Source organism: Microcebus murinus, chromosome 8 (assembly GCF_040939455.1).
Source record: "Microcebus murinus isolate Inina chromosome 8, M.murinus_Inina_mat1.0, whole genome shotgun sequence".
Taxonomy (NCBI): Eukaryota; Metazoa; Chordata; class Mammalia; order Primates; family Cheirogaleidae; genus Microcebus; species Microcebus murinus.
The window spans coordinates 41,655,150-41,676,407 of record NC_134111.1 but is presented as its reverse complement, the minus strand read 5'-3'; the positions used below and the strand labels follow the sequence as shown (position 1 = coordinate 41,676,407).

The 21,258-nt window shown below is 34.4% G+C and overlaps 1 protein-coding gene across 11 annotated transcripts in view; it reads right to left on the bottom strand.

Annotated features, from left to right (window-relative positions):
- The window catches only part of SLC4A10 (solute carrier family 4 member 10), a 302,950-nt gene that overhangs the window by 78,246 nt on the left and 203,446 nt on the right, over positions 1-21,258 (bottom strand). For all 11 annotated transcript variants that reach the window (XM_012735715.2, XM_012735716.3, XM_076005601.1 and 8 more), the window contains 7 exons: positions 18,763-18,920; positions 15,610-15,697; positions 9,833-9,979; positions 4,701-4,801; positions 1,528-1,702; positions 799-932; positions 149-394 (listed from right to left, as the gene is read on the bottom strand). In XM_012735715.2, coding sequence (XP_012591169.1) covers positions 149-394; positions 799-932; positions 1,528-1,702; positions 4,701-4,801; positions 9,833-9,979; positions 15,610-15,697; positions 18,763-18,920 — 1,049 coding nt within the window. The remainder of the gene's footprint in view (positions 1-148; positions 395-798; positions 933-1,527; positions 1,703-4,700; positions 4,802-9,832; positions 9,980-15,609; positions 15,698-18,762; positions 18,921-21,258) is intronic.

Genomic DNA, 21,258 nt, shown 5'->3' with positions numbered 1-21,258 from the left:
AAATCCTGTTCGGCTCTGAAAATCTGGGATTTAGGTCATGAATCAATTTAAGGCACATTCTCTGCTGAGTAAGTTCCTCATATTTCTTACAACAATAGCAATATTTGTAAAAAGAAAGGCCCCAGCCAGCAGGGGAAATGGTACTTACGAGTATTGTGTCAGCAGTTCCAAATCATTATGCATGTTGATTGGATATGATTCACTGAGCTCAAACAACTTCTCCAGGGCTTCATAAATGAAAATGATGCAAATTAGAGAAGCAAAAGCTTCTTCAGTAAACCGGGTGATATAGCAGACAAGAGAACTTGCATCAGTGGCCACAAGTATGATACATAGGGTGGCAGTCCAAAGTCCAATACTAGCTCTTAAAGATAGGTATGACAGCCCATATTCTCTAGGAGGAGGAAAAGGAAAGAACAGTGGAAAGAAGGTCATTTAACAGCTTGAAACTATTTAAATAAATGAAAATCAGTGTAATTCAGGAAGTAAGTAAATAAACTTCACATCCCATGAGTATCTAAACTCAAGACTTTGTCTAAAGGGAACATCTAAGGGGACAAAACTAAAAGGGGTTTCTCAGTGCCTAGAACTGAATCTTACTTTTTATAAAGATTAAATAACAATATATACAAATCTTTTACTTTTCCTCTATTTCCATGGAGAGACAAAAAATGACAAGCTGAATCAAATCAGCCACTTCCACCTCTCCCAACAGTCCTCCAAAAGTGATGCTGGGAGAAGTATAAATACAGTAAAGAAAAAGAAAGGGGCTAAAGGCCAAGAGTACATGACACTTACTTGCAAAATTTAAACAAAATCTTTTCAAACACCAAAACTGGTCCTGTACTGCCTAATATGGTAAGAGGCTGTCCACCAAAGAGAGAATAGGCTATCCCAGTCATGGATGCTCCAAAGAGAGATTCGATTGCACTCTGTGTAGAGATATAAATGGTTCCATTACTTGAGCTGTATACGCAGCCATAGTAACTAGGGAGAAAATGTTTAAAATACATGGGTATGTACTTTCTCCTTCATTATGAAAAGCCTAGCAATCCTGGGCAGGACTTGAGATACGAATATGAGAAAATGGGCCAACAGTAAGCAGAAAATGAATGGTAGTAAATGGGGGGGGGTGTCCTTTCCACCTTCCTATCTCATATTTCTGTTGCCTTACCACAAGTTTAAATATATTCAGGATTAATGTCTGGACAGAAAAATGGCCCGGGTATATGGGAAATGGTCATCTTGAAAGGTAAAAACTGAGCCTAAAGTTAGTCTAGGATTGGGGGCCAAAGGGAACAGCATCAGATCAGAACCTTCTATAAGACTCAGAACTACTTGTTCTGAGATATTCCACACCCAGATTACCAGTTCCACTTGCCATTCAGAAAATTCATATGAAGGTTATCTGCCAGACCATCCATTAAATCTCTCCTCATAAAGGAATCCAAAATTAAATGCTCACTTATCTAACTATGCCTAAAAATGGTTTCAGTTTCAAAGTTCAGAGAAAAGCGTAATACATACTATACGCCCTTCAGTTGCTTCTCCCAGCAGTCCTCCAAATGTGATGACAGGAGACATACACGCGCAGTAGAGAAATAGAAAAGATGCTAAGCACTGCAGGCTGAAAGCATCTGTGAAGTCACTCCAGAAGTATGGAGCTTTTCTTTTGATATCTAAAATAAGTCCCCCAAAAATCCTAAAATAGGGGGAAAACACAATAGTGAAATACGAATATAAAAAAAGCACACCAATCAAAATGCTCATTTGCTTTGTTGCCAGGTCACAGTATACGTTTTCCATCAGCAGAGGTGAGACCCACATTAACCTGCTACGTGGTATTACCATGATCTACAGGGATGGCTTTGCATCACTAGGTTACCTCAATTCCTAACCAAATATCATTGTCAACAACCAAAAATTTCAGGTTCTCTAAAACAAGGTTCAGAGCTGTTGACAAATCAAAATTCAAATAAGGAGATTCAAAGATCACTCTAATCTGTGATATTTCTACATCAACCTACTCCTCCTAAATTCAGGGCTACCATCCTTCACCATTGGCAGTATTTTCTAACTGTTTGCATTCCATTTAACATAGCAGAAAGTGAGGGAGGGAGGGTTAACTGGCTTTTGTATACTCCAATAGTGAACATCACCCTAGAGAGAAAAAGCAGTGTTTAACCATGGCTCCAGTTACCTACTCTCTCTGCTAAAAAATAAAAAATAAATTTACAAAAATCCCTCACCAGATATTGTTCCAGGGAGACATTTAAATGGTCTTGTGGATAACAGCAATACTTAATAGAGATAGATAAATTCTATAGTTGTTTGCATTTTTAGGAAACTAGAGGAGGGGACCTCATAATAACCAAAGTAGATAAATGTAATTTTTATCCACTATTGCCTTAGCATATCCCAACATCTAGGATTCACAAGACAATAATGACTTTACTTGGTATAAATTCATTTATTCTAAATATATCTAAAATTATGTTGAAACATTTAAAAGAGGATATTTAATTTAAAAAGTATTAAACTATAAAATGTTGCTTAAAAGTTGGGGATTAATTTTTTTAATCTATTAGAAATGAGAGCTTTAATAAACAGGTATTCTCATTCTTTGGACATTTAATAATGATATGCAGACTTAACATTTGAAGTTCTTTGTGCTCCATGGAATAAAGATGTGATATTAAAATGAATAAGACTATGATTAAGTTCCTACATGAAAGTTAATGGTGAAAAAACCTATTATGTTTCAATTTCCTGACAGAATGCTGAATATACTTGGATCACACAAAAATGTTAAACTTTTGTTATTCATTTTATGAATAAGAATATTCATTTGGTAATCCTAGAGGTACCTCAAAAATAATTATTCTCTTCAGAAATAAATTCTGGTTGGCCTTGAAAAATGTATGCATTCAGAATAACTGAAAATTTTCACCATTATTTTTAATTTCCCTGATATGATATAGACCTAATAATTATAATATATAGCAACTATCTTACTATTATGTGGGTATAGTGGGTATATCACTATGCTTTCCTAGTGACTGCTTCCATTAGGGAGATATGGAGTAGGAGAGGGTTGAGAAGAATGAAATTTCAATTAAAAAAAAGGACATTTGAAACTCAGAAAAGCTTGCAGAGAACCTGTGAAATTTACACACACACACAAAGATCACCTTAGGTTTCTCTACCTGTGTTTGGTAAGACATATGCATATTTTTAATTTGGGGGATCATTTCTGAATAATTTGCTAACTTATCAGAGCCATAATTCAAAGCAGATTTACTCTACCAGTCTATTTATACATTCATTTATAATTTACATCCCACCTAATCCCCAAAAGATTTGAGGTGGTTATGAACTATTAATTAGTAATTAATATTTATAGTTTTGATAGAACTTTATATTAGACCATTGCTTTCTAATTAATTACTTATTAGCGCATACATTAGTCTGAATAGCTGTTATATTACTGCGTAATAAATGTGCTTTTAGCAGTAAAAATCTAAATCCGGAAGTGGGAGTTCATTACAGAGAACAGTGCAAGAGCAGCCCAGATGTACACCAGCAACTCCAGGAGAGCAGATGAGTAATGGATACTTCAAGTCATGTCAGCAACAGAATCTGTGGAAGAACTCTGGAGAAGCGAAGATACCGGATATTGGTGACCTGGGAGGATTTAGGAAGCAGTAAGGAAAAGTGAACTTCGAAAAAAATCTAAGCTATGTGGCATGTTACACCTGAGAAAGAGAAAAAAAAATACCACCAAAAATAAAAAGACAGCATTTGAAAGTATGAAAGCAAACAGAATGAGTAACAAAGCTTCCAGTGACGGGAAAAGGAAAAAATTGTTTGAACCATTTCAAATTACATATCGAGCCTGAGGAAGACGTTAAAGGACATTTCCTCAGAGACAAAACATACATAAAGGGAAAGAACACAGAATTAAAATGCAGAGTTGTCAGGAACTGGAAAATCAGCTTAGAGGACACATTGCAAGCAGTACAGGAACCGGCCTTGGGGGCAGGGAGCACCAATCCTGCAAAGCCTTTGCAATTGCCTTTAATTATAATAGAGGCTGTGTTCACATATTCCCTGAAGAGAGACCCACCCAAGGGTTTCTGATTTTCTGCTCACACATTGCTTGGAGAGAGACAAGCTGTCAAAAAGCCATAAAGAACCATTTTAAGAAATAAATTGAAGCTTTCATCTCTTCAAAGATGTGTGATTAGAAAAATAAATCATATAGCTCTTTCAAATCACAGCCGTAAAAATAAGAAGTACCATTATATACATCCTACTTGCATTTAATGAGATAGGGTCTACAAGACTGAGTTCTTGGTATTCAGTTTTATTTCTATCTTGAACTTGACGCTTTCAACGGGCTCTTTTGGAAGAATCAATTGACAGTTTTCTTATTCTAAGAATCTGGGAATGCATTTTATGCACAGCAAAATGAAAAGACTTATAGTAAGATAAAATGGAATGGTGTATCCACTGCTTTAGTTTAACAGTAATGATAATCATTAGTAACTTTAGAGAAATCGAATTAATTGGCATTCTCACCCACAAAAAGTAGGTATTAAAGGTATAAAACAAATTAGATCTCAAACTAGCAATTCCCGACAGACAAGAATGATATGTCACTTGGTCCTTGAAGTCCCACGCGAGTGATTTTCACTAACCTTCCGGTTCGCTGGAGTTCAGGTCCACTGTGTCCTCCGTGGGGCTCAGCTTCCCCGTGGGCTGCTGTTCCATTTGGCACAGCAGGAATCTTCCTCTTCTCCTGCAGGAAGTTTCTTTGTTTGTTTTGTTTGGTTTTGTTTTAATTTCAGGTGTTAATTCTACTAACAGTAACAATTTTTTTTTCCATGAAGCAATATGCAGAGTGACTAAAAACCCAGGATCTGTTACTTATTTGCTGCTTGAACTCTGGGAAGTTATGTAGCCTCCTAGAGCTTCAGTTCCCTCCTTCATTTGCTGGGGGGTGACAACAGTTACCTATCTTATATCATACCTGAGAGAATTAAATGAGGCTACAGGTGTTTATTCTTTTAACTAATATTAATTGAGTGCCTAGTATGTGTCATTCATTGTCATGAATGCTAGAGTTGCAAAGGTGAGCATTCTGTTAGTGGAAAGAGAATAAATTTACAATATTAGGTAGAGATAGGAGGTATGAAAAAAGGGAAGGGGCAGAGAGAGGCCAAGTGGGGTGAGGAGGTGTTAGCCACGGTGTGTGTTATATGCCTGGCATAGTTTAACCTTTCAATAAACATTAATTATTATCACTATTTTAAAAGCATATTTCCTAGGCTGGGTGCAGTGGCTCATGCTTGTAATCCTAGCACTTTGGGAGGTTGAGGTGGGAGGATTGCTTGAGGTCAGAAGTTCAAGACCAGCCTGAGCAAGAGAAGACCCCATCTCTACAAAAAAAAATGAGAAAATTAGCCACACATAATGGCATGCACTTATAGTCCCAGCTACTCGGGAGACTGAGGCAGGAGGATTGCTAGAGCCCAGGAGTTTGCAGTTGCAGTGAGCTATGATGACATCACTGTACTCTAGCCTGAGCAACAGAGATCCTGTCTCAGAAAAATAACATAAAATAAAATAAAAGCATATTTTCCTCTGTTATTGCAGCTGTTATCTTTCTTCCCAGGAAATAATTTGTATTATGGGCCTTTCTGACTCATAGAGGCTCAAAGACCATTGCAAAAACAAGGTTTCTAATTGACAAAGGCTTCTAATTGACTATTGCAAAAACAAGGCTTCTAATCAATGACAAATTAACAGGATTTAGGTAGTGCTGTTTTCCCATAGGTCTATTATACCCATTTTTGTCAATGACAAAGATTTTTTTTTTAAATCAGAAAGTCCTACCAAAACATCCTAGCTATGGTCATCTCAGAGCACACCAATGTGTTCAAAAGCACTTCAAAGGATAGTAAAAAAAAAAAGAAATTAATTGGTACAATTAACATTTTTACTTGACTACCATTCCAAAATAGAATTAGTATAAATGTGAAGAACAAAAGTGACTCATCAACTGATAGTGCATATAATGGGACATTTAGATAGAATGATACAGGTTTAAAACATGACAAAAATAGGTTTTGAAATGCACACAATACAGGAAAGTTTATTGCTTAATATTTGTACAATGTTCCCAGGTATATGCCTGGCTACAATGAGACTGAAGTTCAAAGATAAAAGAGAAGACATCTGTCAACTGACGAAGGAAACTGTCTTTACAGGTAAATAGAATACATTAGTAAAGAAATTTAAGATTGCCTTCAATACCTACTTCCCAGTTACCTAGGGAAACATTTCATAGCTTCCACAAGTTTCAGAAGGCAAGTAATATTATATGGTTTTCTGGGGGAACTATCCCCTACGAGATAAGTTAGCTCTTGTTTTACAATGGCAAAACCGAGAAAGTGAGGTGTCTTGGAAGCCAAATAAAGTGTACCAGGGAAAAGGGAGCCATCAACTCTGTTAAATGCTGCTGATTGATAGGTTAAGTAAAGTGCAGACTGAGAACTGACCACGGGATTTAGCGCTGTGGAGATTATTGGTGATCTTCATCTATTTTTCAATGAAGTGCTAGGGGAAAAAGCCTATTGAAGTAGGTGTTAAGAGAGAATCAGAGGAGAGTAATTGGAAGCAGGTAGCACGGAGAACTCTTCTGTGGCATTTTGTTGCAAAGGGAAATGAAGAAGAATAGCTGGCTGGATAGTGGTATCAAGAGAATACTTTTTTTCCAAGATTGGTAAATTAACAATATGTTGTGTGCTAATAAAAAATGATACAGTACAGAACAAAAAATTGATAAGAGGAGAAAGAGGAGAGTTGGTAATGTTCTTGAGTAGATGTGAGGAGATGGGATCTAGTACACAAGTTGAAGGCTGGCTTTGGATAGTTCATCAACAGTACATGGGAAGGCAGAGTATATTAATGCAGATGCTGGAAGGTTGATATTTAGGATAGTGGGAGTCTATGGAAGTTCTTTTTGATTGTTTCCAATTTCTTGGGGAAATAAGAGGCAAGTTATCTATAAAAGTGAGGGTCAAAAAGTATGTGCTGAAGGTTTGAGGTTTGAGGAGAGAAGAACAGGTAAGGAATAGCCATCAAGAAAGGATGATTAGACTAGGGAAGTATGGTATGACGTACTTGCAACATTAAGGTGCCACTTGAGGTACGTGATCATGAATTTACACGAGAACAGCCTTGGTAGTTATATGTTCTCCTTCAGCTCAGGCTGTATCAATGCAGGTACAAGGTAAAGAGTTGGATTCTCACAGGGTTGTGGTGTTGCAAAGCAAGTACACGGCATGAAAGGAAAGCAAAGTTTAGAGTACATGCAAGGGAGTGATTGTAATGACTGACACAATGTTCTAATGAATATTTTCAGGGTTATCCTTTGAAATGACAAGTTATTCTTGTCTTAACTGAAAGGAAAAGGTTTTAGAAATGTTGTGCTTTGCACATTTCAAAAAAAATAAAAACCATAGGAATTATCCCATGTGGGAAAATATTATTTAAATGAGTATGAGGTCAGGGTGCTTAATATATATTAATTCATTTTACTCCATCTAATAAAAAAGGGCCTGACGCTATCTATTATTTAATTACAATGTACATTGTAAAAGTATTAATGTTGAAAAGTAGCATACAGTGTATCTCTAATGCAAATACATTGTATAGAATTGTGCTGTCTGATATACCCCGATACTAACCCCATATGTCTATTTAAATTTAAGTTAATTAAAATGTAAAAATTCAGTCCTTCAGTTGCAGTAGTAACATTTCTAGTGCTCAATAGTTGCTTGATTATTGGATAGCATGGATACAGAACATTTTCATTACTGCAGAAAGTTCTATTGGATAGCATTGATACAGAACATCAGTTGGGAGGTTAAAGCATTTGTTCAAGGTCATGCAAATGGATAATGGCTGAACCCAGATGCCTTGATTCTCAATTTAATGTTCTTTCTCTACTGCCTCTCAATACCCAGAATCCAATATTTAATTCTGCTTTTAAAGGGTCTCCTAAAAATAATAAAAAATACAGATCTCCGAGACCTCTACTTGCTTCAAAAACATTATTCTTCAAAAACAAAGTGTTTTTAAAGGTGCTTAACTTTACCTTCAATGTGTGAAGAACAAATTGGTATTACAGTGACATTTAAAGTCTTACTCTCAGGGTATTGATATTTTTGCTGAATTTCTTCAAATAACATCAATTAAAGAGTTTCTATCTTATTACTTCAGGAAGCATTACATTGCCTTTTCTAATATCATTAATGCGAAGTTGTATACAAGAACAGAAATGAGACACTCTACAACCCCTACAATTATGTTTTAAGCAACTGCTTTTATTTTAATAATAGATCAACTTAAATATGTGGCTGTAATTATAGAATCACAAAATGGTTATTGTTGATAAAAGGTAAGCAAACAATCTTTAATAAAAATTATGAAATGACTTTAGAATGAAAATGTAGAAATGAGATGTCAGGTTATTTTCTTTAAAATGACAGTGGACTTTAGAGACCTTTTAAGCACTAATGGCTGAGAGGTATACTTGCTCATTTGTCCACCTCTGGCTAACCAGAAAAACTTCTAAGACCAGGGCTGGGTCAGTTAGGCCATCTGTCACTTTGAATGGGCAGCGGAGGCAGACCAAGCTGGACTTCACAGGGCAAGGGCCAAAGGCAAGGCTGAGTACACAACTGGGAGGGTTGTGGGAGGCAGATTCAGTAGGAATCGAGGTGGCACTATTAGGAGTGGGCTTAACAAACATTTGGCCACCACTCTCAACAGTAATGCCTGCAATAAAATAATGACCCTAAACAATAGCAATGCTCTTTATTTATATGTTTCTGGATTGCATGATGGCTAAAATACACACTAGATTTCATAAGCAAAATATTTGTAATTTTTATACTATACACCCACAAAAAAGTAATAAAAATATAAGAATTAGGCCGGGCGCGGTGGCTCACGCCTGTAATCCTAGCACTCCGGGAGGCCGAGGCGGGCGGATTGCTCGAGGTCAGGAGTTCGAAACCAGCCTGAGCAAGAGCAAGACCCCGTCTCTACTATAAATAGAAAGAAATTAATTGGCCAACTAATATATATAGAAAAAATTAGCCGGGTATGGTGGCGCATGCCTGTAGTCCCAGCTACTTGGGAGGCTGAGGCAGGAGGACTGCTTGAGCCCAGGAGTTTGAGGTTGCTGTGAGCCATGCTGACGCCACGGCACTCACTCTAGCCTGGGCAACAAAGTGAGACCCTGTCTCAAAAAAAAAAAAAAATAATATATATATATATATATATATGAATTATAATTTTAAAATCTTCCCAATTTTTACTATGATCAGCAGTAACAGGAAGTTTTCTACATAATGTGATTAAGCCATGCCTTGAATTCTCCTAATACTTGCCAATTTCCAAGTGATGCATCAGATCATACAAAGACAGTAGTGGACTTTTTCTCAGGCCATATTTTACATTGTTAATTAAAATTTAAATTTTCCTCCAGTGTGATAACTTTTAGATTGGTTCTAAAATCTTTCCAGGCATATGGGACTGTTTTATTTTGTAGCTTATAATCAAAACGCCAAGTTTCTCAGGGGGGTGTGGTGCATGCATTATGGAAGCATTAAGGAAGATTTTGTACCTTCATGCCCTGCTTTATTAGAGATTATAACCTAAGCATTGGAGTATTTTTGATGGTCATGCTATTTTAAGACATGCATTTAACAGAAAACACAATAATGAGATTGTGAGGAATGTTTTCAAATATACATACCTGGGAAGGAACATTTTTGGGAGGCTCTATTCGAATGCTTGGATCCCATTCTCCAGGAGGGAGAACAGTAACCTGATCCAGAAATTCATCAATCCCTGATACCAAGTCATTACGATCTTTAGCTTTGTAAGCAACGTCATGAAATACCTTTAGAAGAAACAGAAATATCATTTGCAGTGAAAAAATTATAAAACTGTAATGTGTTTAGTGTTTTTTATCCCAGATAGCTCACATGTGATTATAACAATTTGAAGAAATAGGCAGTTCTGACACTATAGAAGGTTGTAATGTAAAATAGTATAATTTAGTTTGCTTCATTAATCTACACAGATATCTATTCTTAGGATGCAAGATGAATTTTAAAATTTCTAAAAGCAAGTAGGAAGAGAAAGGAAAAGGAGGATGAAAGGGAGCTCATTAAGCTAGAATTAATGATTTAAGCTAGGCAAAGCTTATTTATGCCTGGGAAAATCAAACTTTCTTAAGGAAGCCCTTGCTTAAAAATAGAGATCAAAATTTGTAGACTGTTTTAGAAATTTCAGCAATATCTATATCCTGGCACATATAAACTAATTTAAAAGGTTAACTTAGTTTCAGTTTTGAAAATAATAAGGTTATAAGTTAGTATTTTCTGGAAATATAGTCATCCCTCTGCATCCACAGGAGATTGGTTCCAAGACTCCCTGCAGATACTAAAATCTATGAAGACTCAAGCCCTTTACATATAATGGTGTAATATTTCCATATAACCTATACACACCCTCCTGTAAACAGAGGGGTCCTGACTTCCTATGGTTCGTCTTACAATTTTCTGATTTTATGAAGGTGCAAAAGTGATATGCATTCAGTATGTTCCTCAATTTTCAAGGGAATTAAGTCTGTATAAAACTATCTTAAGTTGAAAATATTATAAGTCAAATTATGATGGTTTTATCAGGACATAAACCCATCAAAAGTCAAGAAGCATCCGTACTTAAATCATCTCTAGATTACTTATAATACCTAATACAATGTAAATGGTATGTAAATAGTTGTTATACTGCATAGTTATTCATATTATTTTAATTGCTGTATTGTTATTTTTTATTGGTTATTTTTCTTGGATATTTTTTATTTGTGGTTGGTTGAATCTGAGGATGTGAACCCATGGATATGGAGGGCCCACTGTATCTCACATCTGTACAGTACAGAAAGTGTATTTCCATTCAAACTATGTTACGTTTTACACCTATGCCCTCCCTCCCACTACACGCACATGCATTGTGATAGTCATCTAAGCTTTTCAACGATACTTCAGATTTTCTTCTAGACACATGGCAGGATTGCATTTCTTTGCCTTGTTTAATAAGGCAAAGTAGAACACACTTTGTGTTCTACTTAGGTGTGCATATGTCATTTCTGAATGAAAGTTGAGTGGCAATGTATGACTTATCATATTACCTTTTTTCTGCTTTAGTGACTGAGAAAACACAGGTCCAGAAAGAACTTCTATGAGTCTGGGTGCCTGAGTGATTATGATGAGCAGAGTGTCTCTGCCAGCTTGTGATAGACATTGTTCACGACAGAAATAAACCTTTATTGTTTTAAAACACTAAGATTTTTGTTGGTCATTTCTGCAGCATAATCTAATCTCTCCTGACTAACATACACAAGAATGATACACTTAACATGCTAAGTGAGGAAACTAAAAACAAGGATAAGGAGGAAAAATTAATTTATAATAAACATAAATATTTCTGATACTTTCTGTATTTCATATAAGATGAAACAGAACAGACAAATATTTGAGATTAGGGACTCCTATGTTATTCTTTATGCTGACCTATATTATAGCAATTGGATATCTCAAAATTTCCAGGAAAATTCTGCTTTCAAATATTCTATTCCATATTTAGGTCATTTGTTTCAGTTTCTGGTTTGATACTCAATCTAAACTGCTGCCAAAGTGATAACGAACATTTTAAAAGACTTTTTCTTGACGTTACAACTAAGAACACTTCATAAAATATCATTGATGTGATATATATAGATAGTCTTTGCTTAGGATAATATGAAAATATCAAAGATATATTAATGGCTTAGTTGTATTTTGAGAAGGAGATTTTTTTTTAAATTTTAAAAACACAGATTTCCCTGCCACAAGCCATTGATTTTATGGTTCAGAATATACTCTTTTAAAGATCTTTACCTGGCCCTGAGACCAAATCTGAACACTTAAGAATTCCAAATGTTCTTAATCCTTAGTGAGACTTTATTCTTTTCCTGTTAGAAGCATCTCTCTCTTTTTTTTATTTCGGCATATTATGGGGGTACAGATTTTAAGGTTTCAATAGATGCCCATTCCTCCCCTCCCCCCACAGTCTGAGTCTCCAGCATGACCATCCCCCAGATGGTAGAAGCATCTCTCCTGAAATCATTCTTTATCTCATTTAATTTAAAAAAATGCTTTGAGAGATCACAGGAGCCTATACCCTACTTTAGATAGACAAATGTCCAAATTGAACCAGGAAAACTAATTTCCTACTATTTTAAAGCTCTGTAAAGATAATAGACAACACAATTTGTTTGATTTTAAATTATACACAGTGTTTATTCTTGTTTTCCTATTACAAATTTCACTAATAACTTAATTAATTTAAATTTTTTTCTACTTTCTCTTTGTCTAGCTAACCTGACATTCTGATTTCAACACATATCTGACTTCTCAGAAAAGCCTTCCCTGACCTCCTCTTAAACAAGGTGAGACACTTTGTTAATACTGTCCTAACACTTTCTCCTCCTTCTTGATAGCTTTCACTGTAATTGTAATTACTTATTATAATTATATAATTAGATGTTTAATACCTATTTTCTCTGCTAAAACGTTCAATAAATGTTTATCAAACCATTTAAGTGCTAGGAATACAGAAGTGCACAAAACCCAGCAAAAACCCACACCCTTATAGAGCTTATCTTCTAAGGGTACAGGTAAGAGGGAAGATAAACAGTATAAATGAGTATATGTTTAGGCATATGATAGCAAGTCCTATGGATAAAAATGAAGAAAGAAAGGGGAATAAGGGCATGACTGGAGGATGTTACAATTTTAAATAGGGTGACTAGAAAGGCCTCAATGAGTAGGTATCTCAGTGAAGGCCTGAGGAGGTAAGGATGCATGCCATGGAACTAACAGGAAGAAGAGCTTTCTAGGCAGATGGAATCACCAGTGCAGAACATGCACATCATGCTTGAGAAGCAGCAAAGTGGCCAATCCTGGGGAGGACTGAGCAAGAGGAAGAGTAGCAGGAGATAATGTCTTAGAGGTAAGATGGAGGAGGCTAAAGGACATTTTCTAGGACTTTGTAGATCATCCTAAGAACTTTGACTTTTACTGTAAATGAGAGGAAGTCATTAGAGGTCTTGAGCAGAAGAGGGATTGCTCTAGCTGTTGTGTTGAGAATAGAATGAAGTGGGGCACGGGCAGAAAGAACAATTAAAAAGCTGTTGCAATTATAGAATAACAATAGTGACATGGACCAAGTGATAGTGAAAGTCAGGGGATAGTGCAGAAAGTGAGAAGTACTATAGTAGGATTCTGGATATATTGTAAAAGTCAACCCAGGAGGATTTACTGACAGATGGATTTGGGGTGTGGAAGAAATAGAGGAGGCAAGGATGACTTCAGGGTTGTTCTATGAGGCCCATGACCATGTCTTTAAATTTCTACCACTATATCTCCTATATATATAGTAGGCAATACATATATATTCATTGCAATAACAGCACAAAATAAGTACTATTATTATCATTCCCAGTTTAAAGATGAGGAAACTGAGACAGAAAGAGTTGAGATTACTTAACTTGTCCAAGATCATACAACTAGGAAGTAGCTTTCTTTCCTCCCTCCCCATCTCCTTTCTTGCCTTCCTCCCTTCTTTCTTTTTATTTTCTTCTTTTTAAAAGATAGGATAGTCTAGGTCATTTTTGTAAACTGAGAGAAATTATATAGTAAGGAGGGAAAAACTGATGATGAAGGAGTCAGGGTGAATAACTATGGAACAAAGTTCTCTTCAATTTAGTGGGTGGGAAGAAGGAAGGATCCAGAAAAGAATGGGAAGAAGCAGCAAAGAATTAGGAAGAAACTCTAGCATATGAGGATTTTTTTTTCCTTCAAGCCTGTTTTTAACTACTCCTGGACATATGTTCTTCCAGATATTTCTTAGAAATATTTTTACTATGTGAATTCTATTAGACCAGGCTTGTGGTCCTCATGAAGGCATTTATTCATTCCCCTGTCTTCTCCCAGATTTCCTACGTAGACTAAGTTACTCATTGTAGTGGATTGAATAGTGTCCTCCCAAAATGTATGTCAACCTGGAACCTCAGAACGTGACCTTATTTGAAATAAGACTTTTTGCAGATGTAATTAAGGTAAGGATCCCAAAATGAAAACTTTCTGGATTAGGGTGGGGGAAAGGCCATATGAAGATGAAGGCAGAGATTAAAGTTCTGCCAAGGAACACCAGGAGCCATGAGAAGATGGAACAGACAAAGAAGGATCCTTCCCTATAGTCTTTGAAGGGAGTGTGGCCCTGCTGACACCTTCACTTCAGACTTCTGGCCTCAAAAATGTAAGAGAACAAAAATTACTGCTGTTCTAAGCTATCCAGTTTGTGGTTATTTTCTTATGGCAGCCATAGGACATTAACACATTAGGTTGGTTCTTGAAAACTGATGAAAACTGATAAAAAAAAATGCTTTTCTTCCAGCTTTTGGTTTCCCTATGTGTAAAAATAAATAACTAATTCATATGAAACCATAAAATATAATTTGAACAGATAGAAGAATTTATTATATCGAACCTTAAAAACAAGTTCGTATTTTCATATTTTACAAACCTAGAAAAAGTAATGTACAATACTAATTGACTCTTTTTACAGAATTTTCAAGTATCTGAAGCCATGTATTTCAATAAATACATTATTAAATTATTTAGATGATATTCTAGAAAATGTATAATCCCATTTGTTCATTTACTACTGAATTTTGAATTAATGCCCCTTCTGTGATATATTGCATCTGCTCTTCCCTTTAACAATAAGAACAAATTTCCATAATGTGTCAAAGAATCCAAGTCAAAGAAAATAGTTGTATGATACTACTTTTTATATTCTCATATTTAAGATCTTACATTTATGAGACATTCACCTCTTTGAGAAGTTGATGAAAGCTTTTCCCAATCCAAAAAAATCTACATATAAATTTTTTACATAGAAAAATTTGTGTGCTGTATCAGGGAGATCACAAGTCCCTTGAAATTCATCTATGGCTCTTCTAATAGTCCAAAGATTCTCAGGTTAAGAACCATCTATATTCAGGCAATATTAGAGAGTTGGCAGATGTATGGCTTTTTGGTGTCGTATATACTATTCAGATATTACTGCCATGGTTTTTCCTTTAGACCTTAAAATTATTTTGGCCCAAACAAGATTTGCAATGACATTAATAATAGTGCTTACTTTGACAACACATATACTATAAGGGGAATATTAATTAATATATTCTAAGTGCCACAAAACAAATTTTCTTTAGAGTATGAGGTTTTAAAATATGATATTCACATGTGTTAATTTATTACCCCTTGGGAACAAATTTTTCTGAAGGAGAAATGGAAGTGTGCAAGAATGGGATTCAATACAGAGAAATCTGATTCATAGCAAACTGTTATGAAAACGGGACCTCCAAAAGTCAGGTATACCTAGTGGGGGAAAATGTTCCCAATGAACTGGAATAAATACCTCATCTGTCATTAGGGTTGCAATTGATCTGCCAATCTCATGGTACTGTTGACCCTTTCCCAGGGGTCCCAGAAGAATGAACAAAAATCTGTAATTAAGAAGAAGAAAAAAGAAATGTTTCAAGATAGGAATATAAAAATAATTTTAATAGTACAGAATCATTCATCTCAAAGGAATTACTGAAAATGGGGATTTTGGTATGAAACAATCCCAATAGTTTTTCACAGTTTATTATTATTTTGAACATTTTACAATGATTGACTCTTATGCTTAAGATCCTTGAGCTTTAGGAAGGCATGGTTACTTATCTCAGTGTTCCCCATTTAGTTATCTGTACAGCATATGCAGTTGTTACTGGGAATTATAAGCATTCTATAATCCTTAGAGGAGAGAGGTGGGACAAGTAAAATCTTATTAAACCTTTCTAAAGGGGAAGGAAGAAAACTCACTTGTATGTAAAATGGAGAGCAGTTCAAAGAGGGAAAAAGGTAATATGGTAGGCTATACAAGGAGAGAATGTATGGTCAAAAAACAGTAGATTCATGTAAAATTTACATTAAATATAAAAATTATTGTTAGAAATCAAAAATCAGTTAGGTAGAAGAAAATGGAGAGTTAATGATCTATTAATTCCAATGCTAGAGAAATAAAAATAGCAGTTGCACTATAATATTCCATCTAAATTAGGTCTAAAGTTTGGCACATTCATCATCACAACTGGTGCTTTTAAAGAAATCAACATATGCTCTGACTTTAGAGAAGTGATAATTGCCCTGTGTCTGAGAAGGTCAATGCTTAAGGGAAATTGTGAAAATTAAAGAATGCCCTATATTCTACAGTATCATACTATGGTGTTAATTTGTTAAATGGTTTATGCTATTAAGTATGAAGACTAATGACTTTATAAAGTCTACTAGAATAATTACTATAATTTGACCCTTCATTTAGTTATTAACTTTAGAAATTGTACATGTTTTTACATGATGCATCTATTTCACAATCTTAAGATGATGTGACATTAATTTTTGTGTCAGATGTAACTGAATCCAAGACAATGTCTACTAAATAGAAATGTTCACAATATATCGAAAACAGGAATAGTTTAATGTAGCGACAGATGCTTTATCAAGTATAATACTTTAAAGACATTTCCTAACCTATGTACATCTTGCTATTTTTTAGGTTTTTATTCCTTGGGCCTATTTATAAAGTCCTCAAAGATTATTTTCTGATATTTCTGTTACGTGTAGCCATTATATTGATGGGATACCCTTTTGCCTTCCTAAGAAATGATAATTAAAAACCCTGAATGGCTTCCTTTATTCTATTCGTCTAACTCATCTTCTTTCATTTTTCACCTTTTCCTCATGAAATAGTCTAGTCTTTGCATCTGCCCTTACACAGTTACTCTCCAGTGCCCCTGATTTTTTTCTCCATTGTTCTCTGCACATACTTTGCTGTCTGTATGAAATGAGGTCACCTAACCCTGATGGTTTTCAAAGTGAGAGTATATAACCTCATTATGGCTTTTCTCTAGCCCCGGAGATTTTTTCTTTTCTTTCTTTTGAAATACAGGAAATACCATTGTCATAAATAGCCATCATTTACTCATAGTTCACCAGACACCTTCCTAAATGGTGGAATGAGAATATATGGCTTGGAAGACTGAAAAGGAATTTTAAACTGCTAAAAAAAAATACCTCTACAATTAGTAAGTCTGACATCTTAAATCTGAATCCCAGATTCCCAGAAACTCTGCATAGGTTATAGGTTGTACATAGAAAAATACAGACTTAATCATATAGTCAGACGCCACTTTAATGTGCTCAATTCACCCTTTCATTTTTTAATAAAGGTTGACGTGTATCAGAAATCTCAGTAGCTCTCAAGAAAGATAAACAGCAACGTCTTTCTATAACCTGAATGGCCACTAGGTTCCTCCCTCAAACCACAGAGTCAGGCATAGGTACTTGAACACTAAGTCCCATTTGTTTCACCTGAGCTTTTACAAAATAAGGTCTCTCCTGGCTGCACTATTCCATATTTCTGGAATATATTGTGCATAATCAAATCATGGAGTGATGTAATCTGCTGTGTTTTAAGGCCAAAGATCTTACAAATCCAGTTGCCAAAACACCTGAACTTTTCATCAGTTTAACTTGACTAAAGCAAGTTTGGAGGAGGAGGAGGCATTATAACAGCATCCGAGACAGCTATTGCATCAAACAAAGGGCACCAGTCATGTGGGAAATGGGGCCCTAAATAGACATGTTTTGCTGTGGGAATAGGACTAGAGTGAAAGGCTATCTGCATATAAGCATTGCATTTGATGGTCAATATAGGGAAGAAACCAAGGTTCCTGGATAAATTGCTAGGAACCCAATGTGTTAAAGTCAATATTCTATTTGTTCTTTTCATTGTATTCACAATTTCACCCATGGACAGACAGCCTTATATGTACAAAATAAGGATAAATGATAAACAACATAATTCAGTTTGTGTTATCCCTAAACTGTTAGTTTTTTATGTGTAGGTAAATGAAAAACAAGTTCAGTAATCAAATTAAATTTGTACTTTTGACTAGGATTCAACCACACTACTATGATGCTACTACCAGTGATTCTTTAGACCCCATGTGTAGGAGGTGCACTGTGCCTAGGATTGAAACATACAATATATTTGATATGTCAGGGACTATCCTAATGAGAGCACGTACATGCATTTTGAAGGCCTACCCATTCAAGCATAAGCCAAACCTTGGAAACTTTTATCTTTTTGAGTTTGACCACACTCATACACAAGATCCTCCCTTTCTTTAGCATATAGTTTAATCTAATCTTTAAAAAGAGCCTAACACTTTAACACTTCTTTTACCAAAAATTCAAATAAGAATTTGCATGGTTATATAGGCCAGGGTACCCCTAGAGATGAGGAATATGCCTAAAATAAAACATAGAAGTTTGTGAGGGAGGAGGAAAGAATAGAACAATTTTTAAAATACTTTTTTTCCCTCCTCCACAAGCAAGAAGAAACAAGTTTTGTGGATTACACATTAGTTTCTAGTCAAATTTAATAGGAAATCATATTTCACCCCCACTTTTTTCTATAAAAATAGTTTAAGAAAAATGTAAAAGATGTTCTTATACATTTTACCTGGTTGGGATTGGGACTTCAGCCAGTCCTTGAAGCAATACAGCTGGAGACAACCTGACAAACGCAACTACAGTTCGATCTAAGAACTCCAGTTCTCCAACTAGGATGTTTGATGCTTCAGCACCTGGAGGAATCTTTTTCATAAAATGCAGATCAACCTGCAGTCATCACAAAGTAAATGAGGTAATCAAAATTGGAAAAATGTGATAAATCATATTCTAGCCCATGGCTTCACATACAGTAATCCATCTATGTATAGTTTCAATACATACACTTAAACATCTCATTTGGCATTTTTTTATAACTTTTCTCTTTAATTGTGGATTATTTTAATTTGTCATCAATAAGCTAAATACTCTTGTTTTTCTATTCATTATTTTTAAAAGAAACTTCTTTGGCATCAACAATCTTGAAATTTTAGGAGGGAAAATACTCAATGTAATAAATATACTTTATAATTTAATTAGAATTTGCCAACAGATTTAATATTTCATTCTATATTACCTTAATTTTTGTATATAACATATTTCAATTAAAATACTCAAAAATAAGCTAATCTCAAGAGAAATATAATCATGTTTCTCCTTATACTATAAATTATGACTTAAAACTTCATCTTTTTTCTAGTTCTATATTCTTCACATTCTATACTTGGTCTGATAATTCTTCAATTTTTTTTTTCATCAGAGAGTTCAGATATGACAGAGTAGAGAAAACAAGAATAAAAATATTAACATTTGGAATTGCTCAAGAGCCGTAGTTGAATTTCTGACATGAGATGTCTGTGACTGAAATGAATGCACACAAAACAAAACCAATCATTAATAAGAAGAAATTCTAAGAGCCAAGGGTGAACTCTGAAAAATGAATGTAAAATATCCTAAAGAATAAATATCAATTTTTATGTACAAGTCCTCAGTGAAAATCAAGCAGTGACTCTAAAGTAAATTTTAAAAGGCCTATTTCTTGTTTCTAATTCATTTGAATTGCTTTTTATGGAACTCTGTTTTCAGGGGTAAAGAGTTTATCTGATCTAGTAATTGGTTTTATGCCCTTGTGTTAATAAAATGGGGGTCAAGGACTAAAGCGGGAATAGCTAAGAGGGAGAGGAAGAGCTCTGGCAAATATGGGTGAAGCTAAGAATATTTTGTAGGCTAGATAGTTCTTTTGTAGGTCTAATGATTTAAGAATATTTATTCCAAAAGTGTAAAATGAAGAAACTTAAAATTTCTAGGAGTGACTTAGAAAATCCATAATAACACTTTAATGACTACATTAAATAATGTTCTTAGAGTGAACATTAAATATGTTGCTTTCTGAAATTAAGACCTTTGTGTAGCTATTGGGAAGGTTTATAAATAACTAATCTTTCTGTAGGATAAAGGCACCACAAAACATAAAATCCAGTATATGGGGTATGTATTTTATCACAAGGATTAAATATGAAAATAATCTGTAGTACTTCATCAAAAAACACCAAATAGAACCAATATTTTATTTTAAAAAATAATTTAACAAAATAAAACTGCTTATAAAAATAAATAAATGACAAATATTACAAATTCTAAAGTTTTTAACCTACAAATATACTCCTAAATATCAATTTGTAAATTCATAATGTGTATTGGATTATATAGCAAATATTTTGCTTTTGTAGAATCTAACCTTTTAATTTATAGATAAAAAGTATTTAATAAGGTTAAATTTTATGGGACTTGTTATGGTATTTTTGTATGTATATTTCTAGCTAGGAGAAGTATACACATTAAAAATGCTTTACATTTCCTCTATAATGCAAACATTCCTAAGAAACGTATAAAAGAATCCCTATACACTATTAGCCCTGTGAGAAAAACATAATAAATCTTCATAAGTTTTTAAGAGCCTAAAAAAATAAACAATTATGTTTTAACCCACAGTGGAAAGAATAATGATACAATACTAATACATCAGAACAAAATTTAAAATGAGAAAATATCTTTTAAAATATCTATAATTGCTAATCAATATGAGTTATATTGGTAATACTTGAAGTTTAAATTCCACCTAGAAAACAAACTTCCTTTAAACTCATCTATTGATTGACAAATGCCATAGTCTCAACTTAAATTCTGTGTCTCAGGCAGGTGCCAATGATAGAAATAACTGCTTTAAGAAAAAATTTAATTAAATCAAGAGATACATAGTATGCCAAATTAGTTTAATTTTATAAAAGGAAATATATGGTCCTTACACATGAAATTTTTAAATTACATAATACCTAATATATCATTGATATTGTCATTTAGAAAAAGCATTAAAACATACAGAATTCAATTTCAGGATTAGCAAATTTATCTTTTGATTTAAAATGTAATAAATTATAGTTACATATTTGAGGTAGGTATTATACTCATACATTATATTATTCCTGGAGTAGACATATATTTGGGGGGATAACAGATGATATAGTATCCAATTATATTATTATCTATTATTCCTAGGGTAGCCTTATAT